The 21,174-nt window shown below is 46.1% G+C and overlaps 1 protein-coding gene across 1 annotated transcript; it reads left to right on the top strand.

Moving 5' to 3' along the window:
- The first annotated feature begins 7,658 nt into the window (after nucleotides 1-7,658).
- On the top strand, nucleotides 7,659-20,115 carry LOC120913136 (three prime repair exonuclease 2-like). The gene is made up of 2 exons (XM_040322858.1): nucleotides 7,659-7,763; nucleotides 19,038-20,115. Exon 2 carries the CDS (start codon nucleotides 19,047-19,049, stop codon nucleotides 19,710-19,712), a length of 666 nt encoding a protein of 221 aa, XP_040178792.1. The 5' UTR covers nucleotides 7,659-7,763; nucleotides 19,038-19,046; the 3' UTR covers nucleotides 19,713-20,115.
- Nucleotides 20,116-21,174: the final 1,059 nt, after the last annotated feature.

The following is a 21,174-nucleotide window of genomic DNA, read 5'->3' as shown; positions in this document are numbered from 1 at the left end:
GTACTGATTGCTGGCACTTGTGGGCAGTGGTGGGCACTGATTGGTGCCACTGGTGGGCACTGATTTCTGGCACTGGTAAGCAATGATGGGCACTGATTGCTGGCACTGGTAAGCAATGGTAGGCACTGATTGGTGACACTGGTAAGCAATGGTGGGCACTGATTGCTGGCACTGGTAAGCAATGGTGGGTACTGATTGGTGACACTGGTAAGCAATGGTGGGCACTGATTGGTGACACTGGTAAGCAATGGTGGGCATTGATTGGTGACACTGGTAAGCAATGGTGGGCACTGATTGCTGGCACTGGTAAGCAATGGTGGGCACTGATTGCTGGCACTGGTAAGCAATGGTGGGCACTGATTGCTGGCACTGGTAAGCAATGGTGGGCACTGATTGGTGACACTGGTAAGCAATGGTGGGCATTGATTGGTGACACTGGTAAGCAATGGTGGGCACTGATTGCTGGCACTGGCACTGACACTTACATTTTTATACTGTTCCCTGTCATGGAGAACGAGTGTAAACAAACCTCTCCCCGTGCTTCCAATGTGGCTGTCACTGATCCCTTTGTTAGGGAACGACGATCAGTGACGTCACACGCCAAGCCACGCCCCCCACACAGTAAGAATCACTCCCTTAGGTCACACTTAACCCCTTCAACGCCCCCTACAGGTTAACCCCCTTGACTGCCAGTGTAATTTTCACAATAATCAGTGCATTTTTATAGCACTGCTCGCTGTAAAAATGACAATGGTCCCAAAATAGTGTCAAAAGTGTCCGATGTGTCCGCCATAATGTCGCAGTCATGATAAAAATCGCTGATCGCCGCCATTACTAGTAAAAAAATAAATAATAAAAGTGCCATAAAACTATCCCCTATTTTGTAGACGCTATAAATTTTGCGCAAGCCAATCAATAAACGCTTATTGTGATTTTTTTTTACCAAAAATATGTAGAAGAATACGTATCGGCCTAAACTGAGGGAAAAAAAAATGTTTTATATATATTTTGGGGATATTTGTTGTAGCAAAAAGTAAAACATTTTGGGGTAGAATCAGATAGATTTGCGGATCTTTAGATCCGCGTAAATCTATCTGATTTACGTTCCGCCGGCGCAAATTTGAGAGGCTAGTGCAGTATTCACAAAGCACTTACCTCCAAACTTGCGCCGGCAGATCGTAACTCCCCCGGCGTAATTCAAATTCCGCGGCTAGGGGGAGTGTACAATTTAAATCAGGCGCGTCCCCGCGCCGATTTAACTGCGCATGCGCCGCCGACGAAATTTCCCAGTGCGCATGCTCCAAATGACGTCGCTAGGACGTCATTGGTTTCGGCGTGAACGTAAATTACGGCCATCCGTATTCGCGACCGACTTACGCAAATGAGGTAAAAATTCAAAACTCGGCGCGGGAACGACGTCCATACTTAACATTGGCTGCGCCTCCTAATAGCAGGAGCAACGTTACGACAAAACCGACTTACGCAAACGACGTAAAAAACTACCGCCGGGCGCACGTACGTTTGTGAATCGGTGTAAGTATGCAATTTGCATACTCTACGCTGACAACTACGGGAGCGCCACCTAGCGGCCAGCGTCAGAATGCACCCTGAGATACGACGGCGTAAGAGACTTATGCCAGTCGTACAGAAAGTAGATACGCCGGCGCAACTTAGCAATTACACGGCGTATCTATAGATAGGCCGGCGTAATTGCTCTCTGAATCTACCCCATTGAATTTTTTTCAAAATTTCGCTCTATTTTTGTTTATAGCGCAAAAAATAAAAACCGCAGAGGTGATCAAATGCCACCAAAAGAAAGCTCTATTTATGGGAAAAAGAGGACGCCAATTTTGTTTGGGAGCCACGTCGCACGAAGCGACGCAGTGCCGATTCGCAAAAAGGGGACCGGACCTTTAGCAACAAAATGGTCTGGGGCTTAAGTGGTTAATGTGAAAGATGATGTTATGCCACGAGAATCGTGATCTATCTTCGAAGCAAAAAAATTGTGATTCTAATTTTAACGAGAATCGTGCAGCTCTACCCAATAATGTGGCCAGTGAGTGTATATTATGTTCATGTGAATGAGCCCATTGGCCCAGATTCTCGAAGGCGTTACGACGGCGCAACACCATTAGCGCCGTCGTAACTCCTCATCTGGCCCCGGGTATCTATGCGACTGATTCTTAGAATCAGTTGCGCATAGGTACCCCTTAGATCTGACAAGCGTAAGGCTGTTACGCTGTCAGATCTTAAAAGTAATTTTTTTTCCCGCCGCTAGGTGTCGCATCGTCGCTTTTCCCCGTCGTCTATGCAAATGAGGTAAGTACGGCGATTCCCGAACATACGCGAGGTCGACGCAGCGAATTAACGTCGTTTGCCTAGCGTACCCGACACGTAAGGTTGCCCCTGCTATTAGCAGGGGCAACCAATGTTAACTATGGCCGTCGTTCCCGCGTCGAATTGAATCAAAATTACGTCGTTTGCGTAAGACGTCCGTGAATGGCGCTGGACGCCATTTACGTATACATCTAGGCAAATGAAGTCGGGGCGACGTCATTTAGCGCAATGCACGTCGGGTAACTTACCCCGACGGAGCATGCGCAGTACGCTCGGCGCGGGAGCGCGCCTAATTTAAATGGTGCCCGCCCCATTTGAATTGGGCGGGCTTGCGCCGAGCAATCTAACGATACACCGCCGCAAGTTTACAGGTAAGTGTCCTGAGAATCAGGATTTAAACCTGTAGACCTGCGGCGGTGTAACGTAGAGCTCATACATTACGCTGCCCAGGAGCAGCGCTAATGTATGAGAATCTGGGCCATTATGTCCTAAATTCCATGTGGCTCACTGTAAACATGGGTTGGTCTGTTGGGACGCGGTGTGTCATGACTCTCTGTTTACAACTAAATGCAAAGAAGTTTTGCATATATTATGCAATTTTCAGTTAATTAGGTTCCTTGTTTTGGAAATACAATAAGTCAGTCATTGCGAAAGTGACTGATCCCTCCGCCGAGGTGTTGTCAGTGAATCACCTCCATAGCGTTCATCCCAGAACCTTCTCACCAACCACAACCATGGGTGTGCCTTTTATGTAGATTGCAGTTTACGACACTTGTGTCCCATACACTATCATTAGGAAGAATTAAAGGTAAACATTCTGCTTGTGTCCTTACTTCAGCTTTTTAATTACATTTTTCTCCGCCAACCTCATCAGGTAAAAATTCTAAATCCACCAAGACAGAGGGCCAGTTTCACGTAGCGCAGCGGATCTATAGATCCGCTCGTTCTACGTGAATTAAGATCCGCTCCCGCAAGTTTAGGAGGCAAGTGGCTAATTCACAAACAACTTACCTCCAAACTTGCGACGGCGGATCCTAAATCCCCCGGCGGAATTCAAATTCCGCGGCTAGGGGAGTGTACTATTTAAATCAGGCGCGTTCCCGCGCCAATTTAAATGCGCAGGCGCCGTCCGGGGAATTTCCCGGCGTGCATTGCTCCCACTGACGTCACTAGGACATCAGTGGTTGCGACGTGAGCGGGACATGCGACGCGCGTGTTCGTGAATCGGCGTACGCAAACGACGTAGGAAAATTAAAATTCAACGCGGGAACGCCGGCTATACTTAACATTGGCTGCGCCTGATAAAAGAAGGGGTAAGTATACGACGGAAAACCGCTACGGAAACAACGTAAGAACACTGCGACGGGCCCGCGTACATTCGTGAATTTGCGTATCTCGCTGATTTACATATTATTTATCGTAAATCAGCGGGAACGCCCCCGGCGCCATCCGACAGTGTAACACATTGTAACACTGTCGGATCTAGCCCTATCTATGCGTATCTGATTCTATGAATCAGGCGCATAGATAGGATCAGTGTAAGTCAGAGATACGATGGTGTATCAGGAGATACACCGTCGTATCTCTTTGTGAATCTGGCCCAAAGAATTAGCCCTCGTGTTGAGCCACCCACCCCCAATATTGCAGCAGATAGATCGGACACATTTGGGGCAGTTCCACAGAGATCTGCACCCGCGCAGCGTATCAGAGATACGCTACGCCGCCGTACCTTACCTGGCTTTAGTTCGAATCCAGGAAGATTTTGCGCCGTAAGTTACGGCGGCGTAGTGTATTTCTGGTGGCGGAATTCAAATTGGCGATTAGGGGGCGTGTTTCATTTAAATGAAGCGCGTCCCCACGCCGAATGAACTGCGCATGCTCCGTTTCTAAATTTCCCGCCGTGCATTGTGCTAAATGACGTCGCAACAATGTCATTTTTTTTAACTTAGACGTGAATTACGTCCATCCCGATTCACGGACGACTTACGCAAAAAAAAAATATTCAAATTTCGACGCGGGAACGACGGCCATACTTAACATGGCAAATCTAACTATACGCCGCAAAAAAGCAGCTTTAACTATACGTCGCAAAAAGCCGACTAGAGATGATGTAAGAGAATGCGACGGCCGCGCGTACGTTCGTGGATGGTCGGAAATAGCTAATTTGCATACCCAACGTGGAAAACGACGCGAACTCCACCCAGCGGACGCCGAAGTATTGCATCTACGATCCGAAGGCGTACGCCTGTCGGATCTAACCCAGATGCCGTCGTATCTTGGTTTGAGAATTCAAACTAAAGATACGACGCGGGAAATTTGAAAGTACGCCAGCGTATCAGTAGATACTCCGGCGTACTTTCTCTGTGGATCTGCCCCATTTGACACTATTTTGGGACCATTCACATTTATACAGCGAACAGTGCTATAAATATGCACCGATTACTGCATAAATGTGACTTGCAGGGAAGGGGTTAAGACTAGAGGGCGATCAAAGGGTTAAATGTGTGCCCTAGGGAGTTATTCTTACTGTGGGGGGAGGGGGACTGACTGGGGGAGGTGACCGATCTGTGTCCCTCTGTACAAGGGACAAACCATCGGTCTCCTCTCCCTGACAGGATTTGGATCTGTGGAGTCCTAAGATTGGCCAGGGAGGAGAAGCAGGAAGACATTAGCGAATATTAATTTGCTAATGTCACACAAGTGGGTGGGCTCAGGGCACAGCGAGTCCATCCTTTTGAGGCCAATTAGAGCCTCAAGCTCTATTCATGTGCTTAAAAACATTGAAATCCATGTGTCCGATGTCGTGCATGTAGATTAGGGACTGGGCGCATGGATTATGGGGGCAGTGCCTCTGTGCCCCTAATGGCCAGACCACCACTGGTCCCAATACTTTTGACAATATAGTGTATGATAGAACTGATTGAAAAATAAACAACAAAGTGTTGTATGATGGAAAAGAATAAAATAAAAAAATATGTATGTAAAGATTAGACATGTGCACACTGAAATATTTTGTTTTGGAATTTTGTTTCGTCCGAAAAATACATTTATTTACTTACTCCCGAAATTTGTTTTTATTTATTTTGTTTCGTTAAAAAATGCATTCGTCCGAAAATCCGAATTAATTAAGGTTGAATCTGTCATTGAAGACTTATGGTGTCTGTCGAAATGCTCTAAGAAGATTCGATGGAGCAGCTAAACTGTACGACGCCGCGATCTTACATTTCTGGTCAAATGTTCCGCCTACAAGCTATAGAAGAATTCTAATGTATGACTAGTGTAGCACTACCCCCGAAGGAGCTGCTGGTTTGTTTTGGGCGGCATGTTACCTCGTGTTTCTTCGATGTCTAGGGGTGTTTGGTGAAAGTTGTAGTAACGGAATGTCCACCACAGGTGTCTTTTTCTGTGTCTTTTTCTGTGTCTAAAGATAAAGGGCCGGATTCAGCAAGAATTTACGCCGGCGTATCTATAGATACGCCGCGTAAATTTAAAGCTGCGCCGCCGTATCTTCTTTCTGTATTCAGAAAGCAAGATACGCCGAAATTAGGCTAAGATCCGACTGGCGTAAGTCTCTTACGCCGTCGTATCTTAGGGTGCATATTTACACTGGCCGATAGGTGGCGCTTCCGTCGTTTTCGGCGTAGAATATGCAAATGACCTAGATACGCCGATTCACAAACGTACACGCGCCCGGCGGAATTTTTTTACGTCGTTTGCGTAAGGCTTTTCCGGCGTAACGTTGCTCCTGCTTCTATGAGGCGTACGCAATGTTAAGTATGGACGTCGTTCCCGCGTCGAATTTTGAATTTTTGACGTCATTTGCGTAAGTCGTTCGCGAATAGGGCTTTGCGTAAATTACGTCCACGTCGAAAGCATTGACGATTTGCGGCGGAATTTCGAGCATGCGCACTGGGAGTCTTTCACGAACGGCGCATGCGTCATTTAAGTGGGGTCATGTTTTATTTACATAAAACACGCCCACCTCTAGCAAATTTAAATTTGTCGCGCTTACGCCTTCTGATTCATTCTACGCCGCCGCAACTTACGGAGCAAGTGCTTTGTGAATACTGCACTTGCCCGTGTAAGTTGCGGCGGCGTAGCGTAAATAACATACGCTACGCCCGCACACACTTACGGCGGGCTACTTGAATCTAGCCCAGTCTATATAAAAAAGTCCCAACAGTCCACAGAGGATCTGTGCTTAGTTCTCCAAGATGTTTGGAACAACCTACCTGCCGAATTCCTCGAAAAACTGTGTGCAAGTCTACCTAGAAGATCTGATGCTGGTTTGAAGGCAAAAGGGTGGTCACACCAAATATTGATTGGATTTGGATTTCTCTTCTGTTCACTGAGGGCCAGATTCAGAGAAGAGACACGACGGCGTATCTCCTGATACGCCGTCGTATCTCTGAGATACGATTGTCGTATCTATGCGACTGATTCATAGAATCAGTTACACATAGATAGCCCTAAGATCCGACAGGTGTAACTTGTGTTACACCGTCGGATCTTAGGCTGCAATTCTAGGCCGACCGCTAGGTGGCGAGGCCATTGCGGTCGTCGTAGAATATGCAAATGACTAGTTACGGCGATTCACGAACGTCCGCGATGCCCGTCGATCTAAATTTACGTTGTTTCCGTAGCGATATGCGTCGTAAAGTTAAGGCTGCCTCCTAGGTGGTCTACCAATGTTAAGTATGGCCGTCGTTCCCGCGTTGAAATTTTAAATTTCACGTCGTTTGCGTAAGTCGTCCGTGAATGGCGCTGGATGCCATTTACGTTAACGTCAAACCAATGAAGTTCCTTGCGATGCAATGCACGTCGGGTAATTTGACGGACGGAGCATGCGCAGTACGCTCGGCGCGGGAACGCGCCTAATTTAAATGGTGCCCGCCCCATTTGAATTAGGCGGGGCTTGCGCCGAGCGGATTTACGTTACACCGCCGCAAGTTTACAGGTAAGTGCTTTGTGAATCAGGCACTTACGCTGTAAACCTGCGGCGGTGTAACGGAAATGGGATACGTTACGCCGCCGCTGCGCAACGTAATTCTTTCTGAATCTGGCCCATAATTTCTATTTTGTTGATAAAAATAAACTATTAACACTTCTATTTTTTAAAGCAACTTTAGCATCTTCACACCTGCCTAAAACTTTTGCACATTTGTGTCTATACGAAAACACTCCACGTCCTAAGGAAATGAAACTGAAATTGCATGATATAAAACAGAAACTGATTTAATCTCAGATCACGAGAGGCTCCTACTGCTTGTGCGTCCCGTCCAGAGGGCGTGATCATGAGGCTGTGCTGTGCTCCGTCCTATAGGGACAATGGGAGGGAGTGACTCACTCGCTTTATAAAGCTGTCCCAACATGTTCGAGGAAGGACCACAGCTACTGAACCGTCGTATCAAAAACAGTCATATCAGGTATGTCTATGAAGATGTATGTATGTAACCTGTGCGTGATCTGTGTGTTGTATTGTTTGTAGTCTAATATACAGTAATATATATATATATATATATATATATATATATATATATATATATATATATATATATATATATATATATATTTATATATATATATATTTATATATACCAGTAAATTACAAAAGTGAGGACACCCCTCACATATCGGGAAAAAAAAATATTCTATCTTTTCATGTGACAACACTGAAGAAATGACACTTTGCTACAATGTAAAGTAGCGAGTGTACATCTGTTTAACCCTTTCATGACTAATCCTATTTCTGACATTTGGTGTTTACAAGTTAAAATCTGTATTTTTTGCTAGAAAATTACTTAGAACCCCCAAACATTATATCGTTTTTTTTATAGCAGAGAATCTAGAGAATAAAATGGCGATTGTTGCAATATTTTTTTGTCACGCGGTATTTGTGCAGCGGTGTTTTAAACGCAACTTTTTGGGAAAAATTAACTATGGATTTAAAAAAAAAATGAAAAAGTAAAGTTAGCCCAATTTAAAAAAATAAAAAAAAGTTAGCCCAATTTTTTCGTATAATGTAAAAGATGATGTTAAGCCGCGTAAATGGATACCAAACATGTCACGCTTTATAATTGCACGCACTCGTGGAATGGCGACAAACTACGATACCTAAAAATCTGCATAGGCGACGCTTTAAACTTTTTTTTACGGTTACTAGGTTAGAGTTACAGAGGAGGTCTAGTGGTAGAATTATTGCTCTCGCTCTGACGATCGCGGCGATACCTCACATGTGTGATTTGAACACTGTTTACATATGCGGGCTCCACTTCCATATGCATCTTCTTTGCTGCGTGAGCTCGCGGGGAGAGGGGCACTTTAAATTTTTTTTTTTCCTTATTTTTTTTTTTTTTTTTATAATATAAAATTCTATTTTTAAAAAAATTTAAATTTTGATCACTTTTAATGCTGTCACAAGGAATGTAAACATCCCTTGTGACAGTGATAGGTGGTGACAGGTACGCTTTATGGAGGGATCGGGGGTCTAAAAGACCCCCGATCCCTCCTTTGCACTTCAAAGTATTCAGATCGCCGAAAACGGCGATTCTGAATACTGTGTATTTTTTTAAATTCGGTGCCATTGGCAGCTGAGTAACCCGGAAGTGACGTCATGACGTCGCTTCCGTGTTTACATTGAGGAGACTGGATGTAAGCCGTTTACAGCTTTGTTCTAGTCTGGGGCTAGGCACTGGAGGTGGCGGATTGAAGATCGGGTCTCCCGGTGAGACGGGAGGCCGGTCAGAGCGGCGGGAGGCGGGGGGGGGGGGGTGGCTACCCCTCCCACTCCTCCGGTATAACAACTGCTCTAAACAACGGTACTGGGATGATGCCTGCAGCTGCGGGCATCATCTCGGTATAACCCCCGAAAGCCGAGGACGCATATATGCGTACGCTCGGCTGGGAAATGGAAAACAGTGTAAATTTGCTGTCCTCTCAAAATAACTCAATGTCTAAACCTCTGGCAACAAAAGTGAGTACACCCCTAAGTGAAAATGTCCAAATTGGGCCCAAAGTGTCAATATTTTGTGTGGCCACCATTATTTTCCAGCACTGCCTTAACCCTCTTGGGCATGGAGTTCACCAGAGCTTCACAGGTTGCCACTGAAGTCCTCTTCCCCTCCTCCATGATGACATCACAGAGCTGGTTGTCGGCGTGAGGAAAAAAAACAAAACGATTACCGAGCTTTGTTTACATCATGTGATCAGCTGTCATTGGCTGACAGATGATCACGTGGTAAGGGGCCGGGACGCATGGATCTGGTGTACCACAGCAAGCTTTTGGAAACAATCAGACTTCATCACTTCCTGTTTGCTAAATGATCTATTGGTAACCGTTCACTGTTGACTCTAGCCTGATCTAGAATGTATACAGAGTAGCTGATGTTTAGTCATGTGTTCCTATATAGACAATGACACTGTGCTTCGGGTGAAGAATAGAAAACCTGCATTGTTTTCCGTGTATTGTACATGGTTCATTAGGCTCTGTGTAAAAGTTACAACATCAGGTCAGGTTACAATTCATTTCTGTGACCCCACTAGGAAGATTTTCCATCAAGTATTGCCCCTGTGACCCCACTAGAAAGATATTGCCCCTGTGACCCCAGGACAAGAAATGGAAACAAATAGGTGTCAATGTGACAAGAAAAATGCAAAAACAAACAGTTATATCCTACTAAGTCATCAGCTCTCACTATCAATCAGATCTTCTTTCCAGATGTAAAGAACATTTTTGATTCTCCTGGAAAGAAAATTGAATGTTCTCAGGCTATATTCTCTGCAATTTGAATGTGGGAATGCAGAAAATACAGCATTATGGCCACTAGATGGCATAGAGGAGCATATGTATTTCCTATGATCGTCAGCACCAGCTAGTGGCCATAATGCAGTATTTCCTGTTTTCTCTCAATCGAATTGCAGAGACTATAGCCTGAGAGCATCCCATTTTGCCAAATCCGCACAGAATGAATTGACACACAGCTTCAAGAGCTAGACAAACAACTATATGGATTATTTTTTTATTTTTTTTTATGAACACACTTTTAAGTATTTTTAGCTGGATTCAGGTAGAGTTAGGTCGGCCTATCAGTAGATACGCCGACCTAACTCGCAATCTGCGCTGACCTATGTTTAAGTGTATTCTCAAACAGAGATACACCTAAACCTATCTAAGATAGGACGGCTTGCGCCGTCCTATCTTAGGGTGCAATATTTAGGCTGGCCGCTAGGTGGCGCTTCCATTGCGGTCGGCGTAGAATATGTAAATCACTAGATACGCCGATTCACGAACGTACGCCAGCCCGACGCAGTACAGATACGCCGTTTACGTAACGCATTATCAGGCCTAAAGTTATTCCATCAATGAGTTGGAATAGTAATGTTAAAGTATGGACGCTGTTCCCGCTTCGAAATTCGAAAATTTTACGTTGTTTGCGTAAGTTGTCCGTGAATAGGGATTTACGTAGTTTACGTACACGGCAAAATCAATAGGCCGTGCGGCGGACTTAGCCGCAATGCACACTGGGAAATGTAGGCGCACGGCGCATGCGCAGTTCCAAAAAAACGTCAATCACGTTGGGTCAAGCCTAATTATCATAAAACACGCCCCCTCAGCCGAATTTGAATTAGGCGCGCTTGCGCCCGCCGCATTTACGCTACGCCGCCGTAACTTAGCAGGCAAGTACTTTGTGAATCATGTACTTGCCTAGCTAACTTACGGCGGCGTAGTGTAAACACGCTAAGCTACGCCGCCGCAAAGTTAGGAAACCCTATGTGAATCCAGCTATTTAAGTTTAATATTACCTCAAACCTCCCTTGCAGTTTTACACTTGTCCTTGAACCAACAAGATCTTAGCTCAGGGGTGCCCAACCTTTTGAAGCGCAAGGGCCACTTAAGTACCTTGGTAACCAGTCGCGGGCCACAATGAGCAGAGCGGGCGGATGAAGGGTTGCGACTACTCTATAGGCCCTCCGATCCACCCAAATGTAAGGGGACAAATTCCTGTCTGTTTTTCGGATTGGAGGTAGGTGGGGGTAAACGGACATCTGTCGCTCTATAGAGGTGAATTGAAGGTCCCATTTGGTCGGGCTGATCCTGTGAAAAGGGCCTAATGCCGCGTACACACGATCGGAATCACAACGGAATTCCATTGGAAAAATATAGAACATGTTCTATATCTAAAGTCCGATGGAATTCATCGGAATTTCCGATGAAAAAACTCTGATGGGGCTACACACGATCGGAAAATCCGATGGAAAAAGTCCATCTGACTTTTTCCGTCGGGCATAAGACTGCTTTCACACTGATGTGCTACGGTTTACCCGCACCCACTGCGTCTACCCTGCGGGTTAGCTGAACTTTGCCATAGTCTCCGCCTGTGGAGAAAGCATCGGCTTATGGTGCCCTGCTCCGCAGCCGCTTTCTTCCTGAACCTGCGATCTGGGCTTGCCAACCCGCCATTCCAGAGCAGGAGGTCGTGGGCCACATCAGAGGGCTCCGCGGGCCACAGGTTGGCCACCCCTGTCTTAGCTCTATGGCAGGGGGTCTCAAACTGGTGCCCCTCCAGCTGTTTGCGAAACTACAAGTCCCATCATGCCTCTGCCTGTGGGAGTCATGCTTGTAACTGTGATGCCTAGTACACACGATCGGTTTTCCTGTCGGGAAAACTGCCGTGTTTTCCTTTGGCCGGGAAAACCGGCCGTGTCTATGCTCCTTAGCAGTTTTCCCAACAGGAAAACTGCGGTTTAAACAATGGCCCGGATTCAGGTAGAGCGCATGCTCCGTCGGGAAACTTTCCCGACGTGCATTGCGGCAAATGAGGTCGCAAGGACGTCATTTGCTTTAAAGTGAACTTGAATGGCGTCCAGCGCCATTCACGAATCACTTACGCAAATTACGTAAAAATCGAACGTCGCAACGCGGGAACGTCTGGTATACTTTAGCATTGGCTGCCCCTGCTATTAGAAGGGGCAGCCTTAGGCTAAACACACCGTACGGAAACAACGTAAATTGCGTACGCAGGGCTCGCGCAACATTGTGAATCGGTGTTAGTATGCAATTTGCATACTATACACTGAGCACAATGGGAGCGCCCCCTAGCGGCCATCGCAAGAATGCAGCCTAAGATATGCGTGGCATAAGAGCCTTATGCCACGCAGATTTTAGGCTGCAGTCGTTGTTACGATGTTCCTGAATCAGGAGCATTCGTAACGCCGGAGCAAGTAAGCAATTGCGCTGTGTAACCTATGGTTACGCAGGCGCAATTGCTTCTTGAATCCGGGCCAATAAGAACATGTCTCTTTTTTCTCACCGCGGATCGCAGCGTTTTTTCCCCCGCAGTTTTCCTATGGGAAACACTGCTAGGGAGCATACACACCGCCGGTTTTCCGCACCAAAGCTCTCCTGGCAGTTTTCCTGTCGGGAAAACCGGCCGTGTGTACAGGGGAAAAGGGACCGAACTGGTTCTCGGTTTTCCCGATGGTCTTTTGATCGTTGGGAAAACCGATCGTGTGTACTAGGCATCAGCCTTGCAATGCCTCATGGGACTTGTAGTTTTGCAACAGCAGGAGAGCCGACACTTTGAGACCCCTGATCTATGGTCTCCTTAGCTAAAGGGTGAACTCTTTATAGGATTAAATGGAGATTACAGGAAACCTACGCAGGGTTTTAGATCCATAGAATAACGACAGCAGAAACGGAAGTGGTCCATCAAGTCTGCCTTTTTTTTCATTTATGTTTTAGTTTTTTTAACATTGTCTGGATACAGCTCTACGTTTTACTACCCAACAAAGAAGATTTTTTCAAACTTGATAATTATTGTTTACTTATTTTTAACCTTTATTGTAAGGCTGCCAAACCCATTATCAACATAACGCAACTATTAATAGATTTTACGAGGTGATGACTTGCATAAGTAAGCTTAGAATATTTTTTTTTGGGGGGGGGGATTATTTACTCTTTAAACACTTTAAAATATACTACGTCATTCGATGTTTGTACATGGTAAAAAATCCTTAGAACTTTGGCAGTTACAATGGTTTTAACTAGGGTTGCACCGATACTGGTACCGATGGCAATACTAGGCATTTGCACGGTTATCGGTACTCGTGCAAATGCACCAGTACCCGAAACCAATACCTACTGGCTCAGTTCTTTCAGCTGTCAGCTGGATTTTCCGGATAACCGCGGAAATGAAGAAATGAATGCAGGCAATTATTGGTTGTTAAGCAGCGGGCCCGCCGTGTCCTTCACAACCAATGACATTTCATCTGTCCATGGGATTCCCCTCCCTGCTGCCTCCTCCCCTCCCGCCAGCTGTCACTCCCCTGTCCTAAAGCACAGAGAGCAGCACCATCTAAGTGCAATATGACTGCAATTTCATGTATAAAAGCAATTTCCGCATAAATGATCATGTTCATACGCTCTACTCTCGGGGTGGTAGCTGCTGGTGTGTCGGTGGCCAGAGGTCCCAACGCTTCCTGGTAAACTCAGAGACACTCGGGTGCACTGATGACGTCACTTTGAAGCCACCAGCGCCTCTGGCCACTGACACACTAGCAGCTCCCACTCGAGAGTACAGCAGATGAGCAACACATTCATCATTTATGCTGGAATTGTTTTTAACCACTTTCTGCCTGGCCTATAGCAGATTGACGGCCGGGAAGTGGTTCTGTTATCCTGACATGGCGGCACAGCTGCTAAAAAGTGCCCATAAGCTGCCAGTCAGTGCCCCATAAAAAAATGTATGACAGTGCCCATCACAGTGCCAATAAGTGCCAATATCAGTGCCAGTCTGTGCCCATCACAGTGCCCAGCAGTAAAACCTCCCAGTACCTCATCATCAGTGCTGCCCATCAGTGCCAATCAGTGCCTCCTGTCAGTGCCCATCACAGTCGCCTGTCAGTGCTCATGACAGACGCTAGTCAGTGCCGCCTATCAGTGCCCATCAGTGCTGCATATCAGTGCTGCCTATTGGTGCCCATCAGTGTTGCATATCAGTGCCACCTATCAGTGCCCATCAATTCTACATATCAGTGTCTCCTCATCAGTGCCCATCAGTGAAAGACAAAACAACATTTTATAACCGAAAAAAAAGAAAAAACATTTTTTTTTAGTTTGTTTAGCATAAAATAAAGACCCGAGTGGTGATCAAATACCACCAAAAGAAAACTCTATTTGTGGGAACAAAATGATAACAATTTCGTTTGTGTACAGTGTAGGACGACCATACAATTGTCATTCAAAGTGCGACAGCGCTGAAAGCTGAAAATTGTCCTGGGCAGGAAGGGGCGGAAGTGCCTGGCATTGAAGTGCTTAACCTTGTGAGTGTATTTCTTACCGGTTATATATTAAATTGCGGTCATACTGCACTTAGATGGTGCTGCTCTCTCTGTCCTTTGTGTTCCCCGACTACCTTCTAGCTACCCACCTTGACCTCACTTATCCTCCTACTTCCCCCCAGCTTGGATGGTGGATGGACATTTTATGGTTACACAATCTGGTCACATTGCTATAATCTTTTTATTTGGACTATAAACAGGAGGATTTATGAATAAATGGTTGTGGAACGAATCATTTGAGTTTCCATTATTTCTTATGGGAAAATTTTCTTTGATATACAAGTGCTTTGGATTACAAACATGTTTCCAGAACTAATTATGCTCACAATCCAAAGCTTTTCTGTAGAAGTTTGAGGGAGTCGTGACACATGGTAAGGGACACAGGTATCCAATACTGCATGTAATATTGCAGGCCAATAAAAAACGGCAGAGTCTGCAGAGCTGGAAAGAAGTAGAGGTAGAACCGCCACAAAGATGAGTAATGCCGCGTACACACGATCATTTTTCGGGTTGTAAAAAACAAATAGGTAGATTCAGAGACAATAGCTTAACTTTGCGGCGGCGTAGCTTACCCTGTTTAGGCTACGACGCCGTAAGTTAGCTAGGCAAGTACATGGGGGCAAATCCTCAAAAAACCTGCCTAACTTAACTTTTAGCAGTTAAGTTACACTGGCGGAAAATTTCTACCTAAGTGCCCGATCCACAAAGCACTTACCTAGAAATATTCGGCTGTGTAACTTAAGTGCCTCCGTCGCAAGGCGGTCTTCTCATCCAGGGGGGGATGACAATTTAAATGAGGCGCGCTCCCGCGCCGGACGTTCTGCGCATGCGTGTGACGTCATTTTTCCCGAAGGGCAGCGCGCGAAATTATGTTACGTCGGGCTTTGTGGATTGCGACGGGACAATAAAGTTGCGTCGGGAAAAAAAAAAGTTACGCGGCGAAAAATAAAATTTGAAATTTAAAAAAAAAACGCGGCGATCGAAAAAAAGGTATGTTTTTACAAGGTGTTACTAGTTTACACCTTGTAAAAGCATCCCTAATTTTACGCATGCAAAACGTAACTTACGCAGAAAACACAAAGCTAAAAAGCTTTGTGGATCTGCCTAAGTCCTCATTTGCATACGCAAAGCGGCATTTCGACTCAAAATGCCCCCAGCGGCGGATGCGGTACTGCATCCTAAGATCCGACAGTGTAAGTCTATTACAGATGTCGGATCTTCTGCCTATCTTTGGAAAACTGATTCTGAGGATCAGTTCCAAAGATAGGCACAGGGATACGCAGGCTGAACAGCAGTTCCGCCTGCGTATCCCTTTTGAGGATTTGGCCCATGATTCTCAATGTACTTGCCTGCTAAGTTACGTCGGCGTAGCCTAAAGCGGGCGGGCGTAAGGGCGCCGAATTCAAATGTGTGGAAGGGGGCGTGTTTAATGTTAATCAGGCTTGACCTTACATTTTTTACAATTTTTTGTTACTGCGCATGCGCCGGGCGCCTACATTTCCCAGTGTGCATTGCGGCTAAGTACGCCGCACGGGCCTATTGATTTTGACGTGGACGTAAACCCCGATTCACGGACGACTTACGCAAACGACGTAAAAAATTCGAATTTCGACGCGGGAACGGCGGCCATACTTGACATTACTATTCCAACTAGGGCCTAGCTCTAACTTTACGTGGCCTATCTCTTACGTAAACGGCGTAAAAGTACTGCGTCGGCCCGGCATACGTTCGTGAATCGGCGTATATCCTCATTTACATATTCTACGCCGACCGCAATGGAAGCGCCATCTAGCGGCCATCCAAAATATTGCAATCTAAGATAGGACGGCGCAAGCCGTCGTATCTTAGATATGTTTAAGCGTATCTCTGTTTGAGCATACGCTTAAACATAAGTCGGCGTAGATTCTGAGTTAGGTCGCTTATCTACTGATACGCCGGCCTAACTCTTTCTGAATCTACCTAAAAGTTTTTTAAAAATGTCATTTAAAACGATCGTGTGTGGGCTTCAGAACATTTTTCGGGGTTCAGAAAAACAACAATTTTTTTTTCGAAAATGCTCTCTTTTTTTCACGACGTTTTAAACTATGTAGTTTTTCAGGTTGTAAAAAATGGTCGTGTGTACGCGGCATACGATCTCTTATTTTACATGGATTTTTTGTCTTGCTTTTTTTGTAAGCTGTGCAGTCCACTTTAAAATTAAAGAGCCACTATACATTTTATTCTTCAGCTAGGTACCTTAGCTAAAACATGCTTTGAATGGTTGTGGGTTGTATTCTGCTACTTTAAAATAAAGAGTATTCCCACCCCACAATTTTATATTTTCAAAATGCTTTCAGTATTGATAAGCTTCTAGAACCCTTACACACTTATCAGTGTTGGTGCAGTTCTTTTCTGTTTTTTATTGACAAGGAAGATCAATAGACTATTGCCCATTATCTTGTCCTACGTCATAGGCTGGGGTTCCCTTCTCCACCCTCTGTGTCACCTATTACAGGGTTTGACAAATTTGCTTGGAATCTAGGAGCCAGCTAAAAAAGTTAGGAGCCAGAAAACGCACCCCGTCCCGACGAGCTCGCGCGCAGAAGCGAACACATATGTGAGCAGCACCCGCATATGTAAACGGTGTTCAAACCACACGTGAGGTATCGCCGCGATTGGTAGAGCGAGAGCAATAATTCTAGCCCTAGACTTCCGCTGTAACTCAAAACATGCAACCTGTAGATTTTTTTAAACGTCGCCTATGAAGATTTTAAAGGGTAAAAGTTTGTCGGCATTCCACGAGCGGACGCAATTTTGAAGCGTGACATGTTGGGTATGAATTTACTCGGCGTAACATTATCTTTCATTGTCAGCTTTGTGAAAACGAGCTGGAACTAGGTAGGAAGATTTCTTTACAAGTAGGGGCTGTGAAGGAAAAGGAGGGGGGCTGTTTGTATACAGGGAGGGACTAGAGGTTTGCGTGTTTACAGATTTGTGTATGTGTGACATATATATATATATACACAGGTGGGGGCTGACAAATATACAGGTGTGAGGGGGGCTGGCATATATACAGGTGTGTGGGGGGCTGACATATATACAGGTGTGGGGGGTCTGGTGGGGATGACATATATACAGGTGTGAAGGGGACTGGCATATATACAGGTGTGTGTGTGTGTGGGGGGCTGTCACATATATACAGGTGTGAGGGGGCTGGCATATATACAGGTGTGTGGGGGGCTGACATATATACAGGTGTGGGGGGTCTGGTGGGGATGACATATATATAGGTGTGAAGGGGGCTGGCATATATACAGGTGTGTGTGGGGGGGGGGCTGACACATATATACAGGTGTGAGGGGGCTGGCATATATACAGGTGTGGGGGGCTCACATATATACAGGTGTGTGGGGGGCTGACTTATATACAGGTGTAGGGGGGTCTGGTGGGGCTGACATATATACAGGTGTGATGGGGGCTGGCATATAAACAAGTGTGTGTGTGGGGGGGCGCTGACACATATATACAGGTGTGTGTGGGGGGGGGGGGGGCTCAAACAGGGCTGTCTTAATGAGAGGGCACACCTGGGCACTGGGGCCCTAGCTGCATGGGGGGCCCCTGCACTTTCCCCAAAGCAGCTGGTCCTTGAGCCCACGCTGCCCCGTAATTGGGGGCCCCATGATGGCACTGAGAGTGATAGATACACAGGGGAAGCAGTCTGCCTCCTACCTACTTGGTGTCTGTTTACCTGCATTGTCATCATTGTAGGGGCCCCAGAGCATTACTTTGCCCAGGGGCCCGTGATGCTATAAAGACGGCCCTGGGCTCACATATATACAGGTGTGAGGGGGCTGGCATATATACAGGTTTGGGGGGCTGACATATATACAGGTGGGGCTTACATATATACAGGTATGAGGGGAGGGCTGACATATATACAGGTGTGGGGGTGCTGACATATATACAGGATTGAGGGGGCTGACATATATACAGGATTGAGGGGGCTGACATATATACAGGATTAAGGGAAGCTAACATATATACAATATTGAGGGGGGGGGGCTGAGTGCGTACAGGTGAGGTGGCCAGTGTGGGGATTTGGTGCGATGGTCTGTGGGCAAGCCCTAGGGAATGGAATAGGGGGTCGGGGGTGGTTGAGGAAGGCCTAAAGCTGTGTATGTTGCCCAAATTTTTCTGATGGCTGCCCTGTGGAATGATGTCACTACCTTAGTTAACAGGCAACATTTTCTTATTAATTAATTCAAAGGAGCCCCTGGCTGCAGAAAGAAAGGCCCCAACAATAAGGGACACTTGCGTAATGCACGTTATTGTGTACCTTTGTGCTGTCAATTTTATTAATCCTGTCAAAATTCTTTCTCTAGGACACCGTAATGGGCAGCTTGGTGAAAACATTCATTTTCCTAGACCTGGAAGCTACTGGCCTTCATGGAGATCATCCCAAAATCACAGAGCTTTGCCTGGTGGCTGTCCATGTGTCTTCACTGAAGAATCCAACAACCAATGACTCAGGGGAGATCCAGCTACCTCGAGTGTTGGACAAGCTTTGCCTTTGCGTAGATCCAGGAAAGCCCCTCACTCCAAAAGCCTCTGAAATCACTGGTCTGGACAATGAGCTACTGAGATCCTGTGAGAAGGAAACATTTGATGAGAGCCTCATCAACACCGTCATCCAGTTTATAAACCGTCAGGCTCAGCCAGTTTGTCTGGTGGCCCACAATGGCTTTAACTACGACTTTCCCCTACTGAAGACTGAGCTTCATCAACAAGATCATGACCTCTCCAGCTCCATCTTGTGTGTGGATTCTCTTCAAGCCTTCCGGTATCTGCATAATGAAGAGAAACCGAAGTCAGAGAATGTCAAAGGGCAGTTTTCCCTAATAGAAATTCACCGACAGTTCTTCGGCAGGGAGCCCAACTTTTCCCATTACGCAGAAGGGGATGTGCTGACCCTAATTCTTGCCTTCATTTGCAAAGCAGACCGTCTTCTGGAGGTAGCCAATTACAAGCGATGGGGAGACGTCCAACCAATGTACTAATGGCTTACCTTGTTTAAAGGACCACATTGCCACTAATTTACTCTCCCTTAATTATGTGATTCCATCCATGTTCTAGACTTTTCCCCCTTCCACTAGTGTGAGATTTGTGCTTAAAGTGGACCTATATTTTAGAAGTGAAAACCTGATTGATTGAAAAATTAACTGTGGCTAAGCTGTACATTTTGCCTTGAATGTCCCCAGAGTCAATGCCTATCCTGATGTGTGACTGTGCCTGGGCACATCTGCTCCTGTAGTCCCAAAGTAGCATGCATATCTTCAGTGTGCGATCATCTCAGGCATATCCCACCCTCTTGCCATACCATTTGTGACGGATCTCGGATACCCCAGGTGGGCACATCCGCCAGACCTGTGTCTCCTGTCCTCCAAACGCACCCGCAGCCTGCAGATTCGCCATAACCAGCCCTTAACCCCTCAATCGTGAGACAAGCCACACAGGTGTTGAGGGTTAAACATGCAGAGAATAAACTATTTATTAAATACAAAACATACACTTTTACACACAGTTAGGGACACTCCCCTTAGGCTTGTCATAGAGGGGAGGGGGTAGGGGACAAGAAAGAACCAATGGGAACGGAACACTTGTACATTGAAACAGACTACAGTTAAACATAAAGGGGTGGATTCAGGTAGGGGCGCGCAATGAAACGGCGGCGCAGCATATCGTATTTACGCTACGCCGCCGTAACATACAGGAGAAAGTGCTGTTTTTACGAAGCACTTGCTCCGTAAGTTGTGGCGGCGTAGCGTAAATGGGGCCGGCGTAAGCGCGCGGAATTCAAACGTGGAAGGGGGGGCGTGTTTTATGTAAATGTTTGATGCGCCGTCCGTGTACATATCCCAGTGTGCATTGCTTCCAAGTACGGCGCAACGACGTATTGGTTTCGACAGTAAATTACGTCCAGCCCCATTCACGAACGACTTACGCAAACGACGTAAAAAATTCAAATTTCGAAGCGGGAACGACGTCCATACTTAACATTGGCTGCGCCTCCTAATAGCAGGAACAACCTTACGCCGAAAAAGCCTAACGTAAACGACGTAAATACATTGCGATGGGCGTACGTACGTTTGTGAATCGGCGTATCTAGGAAATTAGCATATTCTACGCCGACAACAACGGAAGCGCCCCTATCGGCCAAAGTGATATTGCACACAATTCTACTCCGCCGCAATCAAGTTACGTCGGTGGAGGAAGCCTATTTTTACAGCATAACTGCCTTTGTGAATCGGCGTAACGAAACGCCGACGCAGATTTGAAATTACGGCGGCGTATCTGGGGATACGCCGCCGTAACAGGTACCTGAATCTACCCCAAAGGGATTATGGTAAGCAGGCAGCCTCTCAATACACATCCCCTGCGGAGAGATGTCTCCAGTCCAGACCATTGTCTATGTGCCATTTACCAACACAATTAGACACAGCAACAAGAGGAGGGGGGGGG

Source organism: Rana temporaria, chromosome 9 (genome assembly GCF_905171775.1).
Source record: "Rana temporaria chromosome 9, aRanTem1.1, whole genome shotgun sequence".
Classification (NCBI taxonomy): Eukaryota; Metazoa; Chordata; class Amphibia; order Anura; family Ranidae; genus Rana; species Rana temporaria.
Note: the sequence above shows the minus strand (reverse complement) of the source record. Positions and strands in the feature narration are given on the sequence as shown.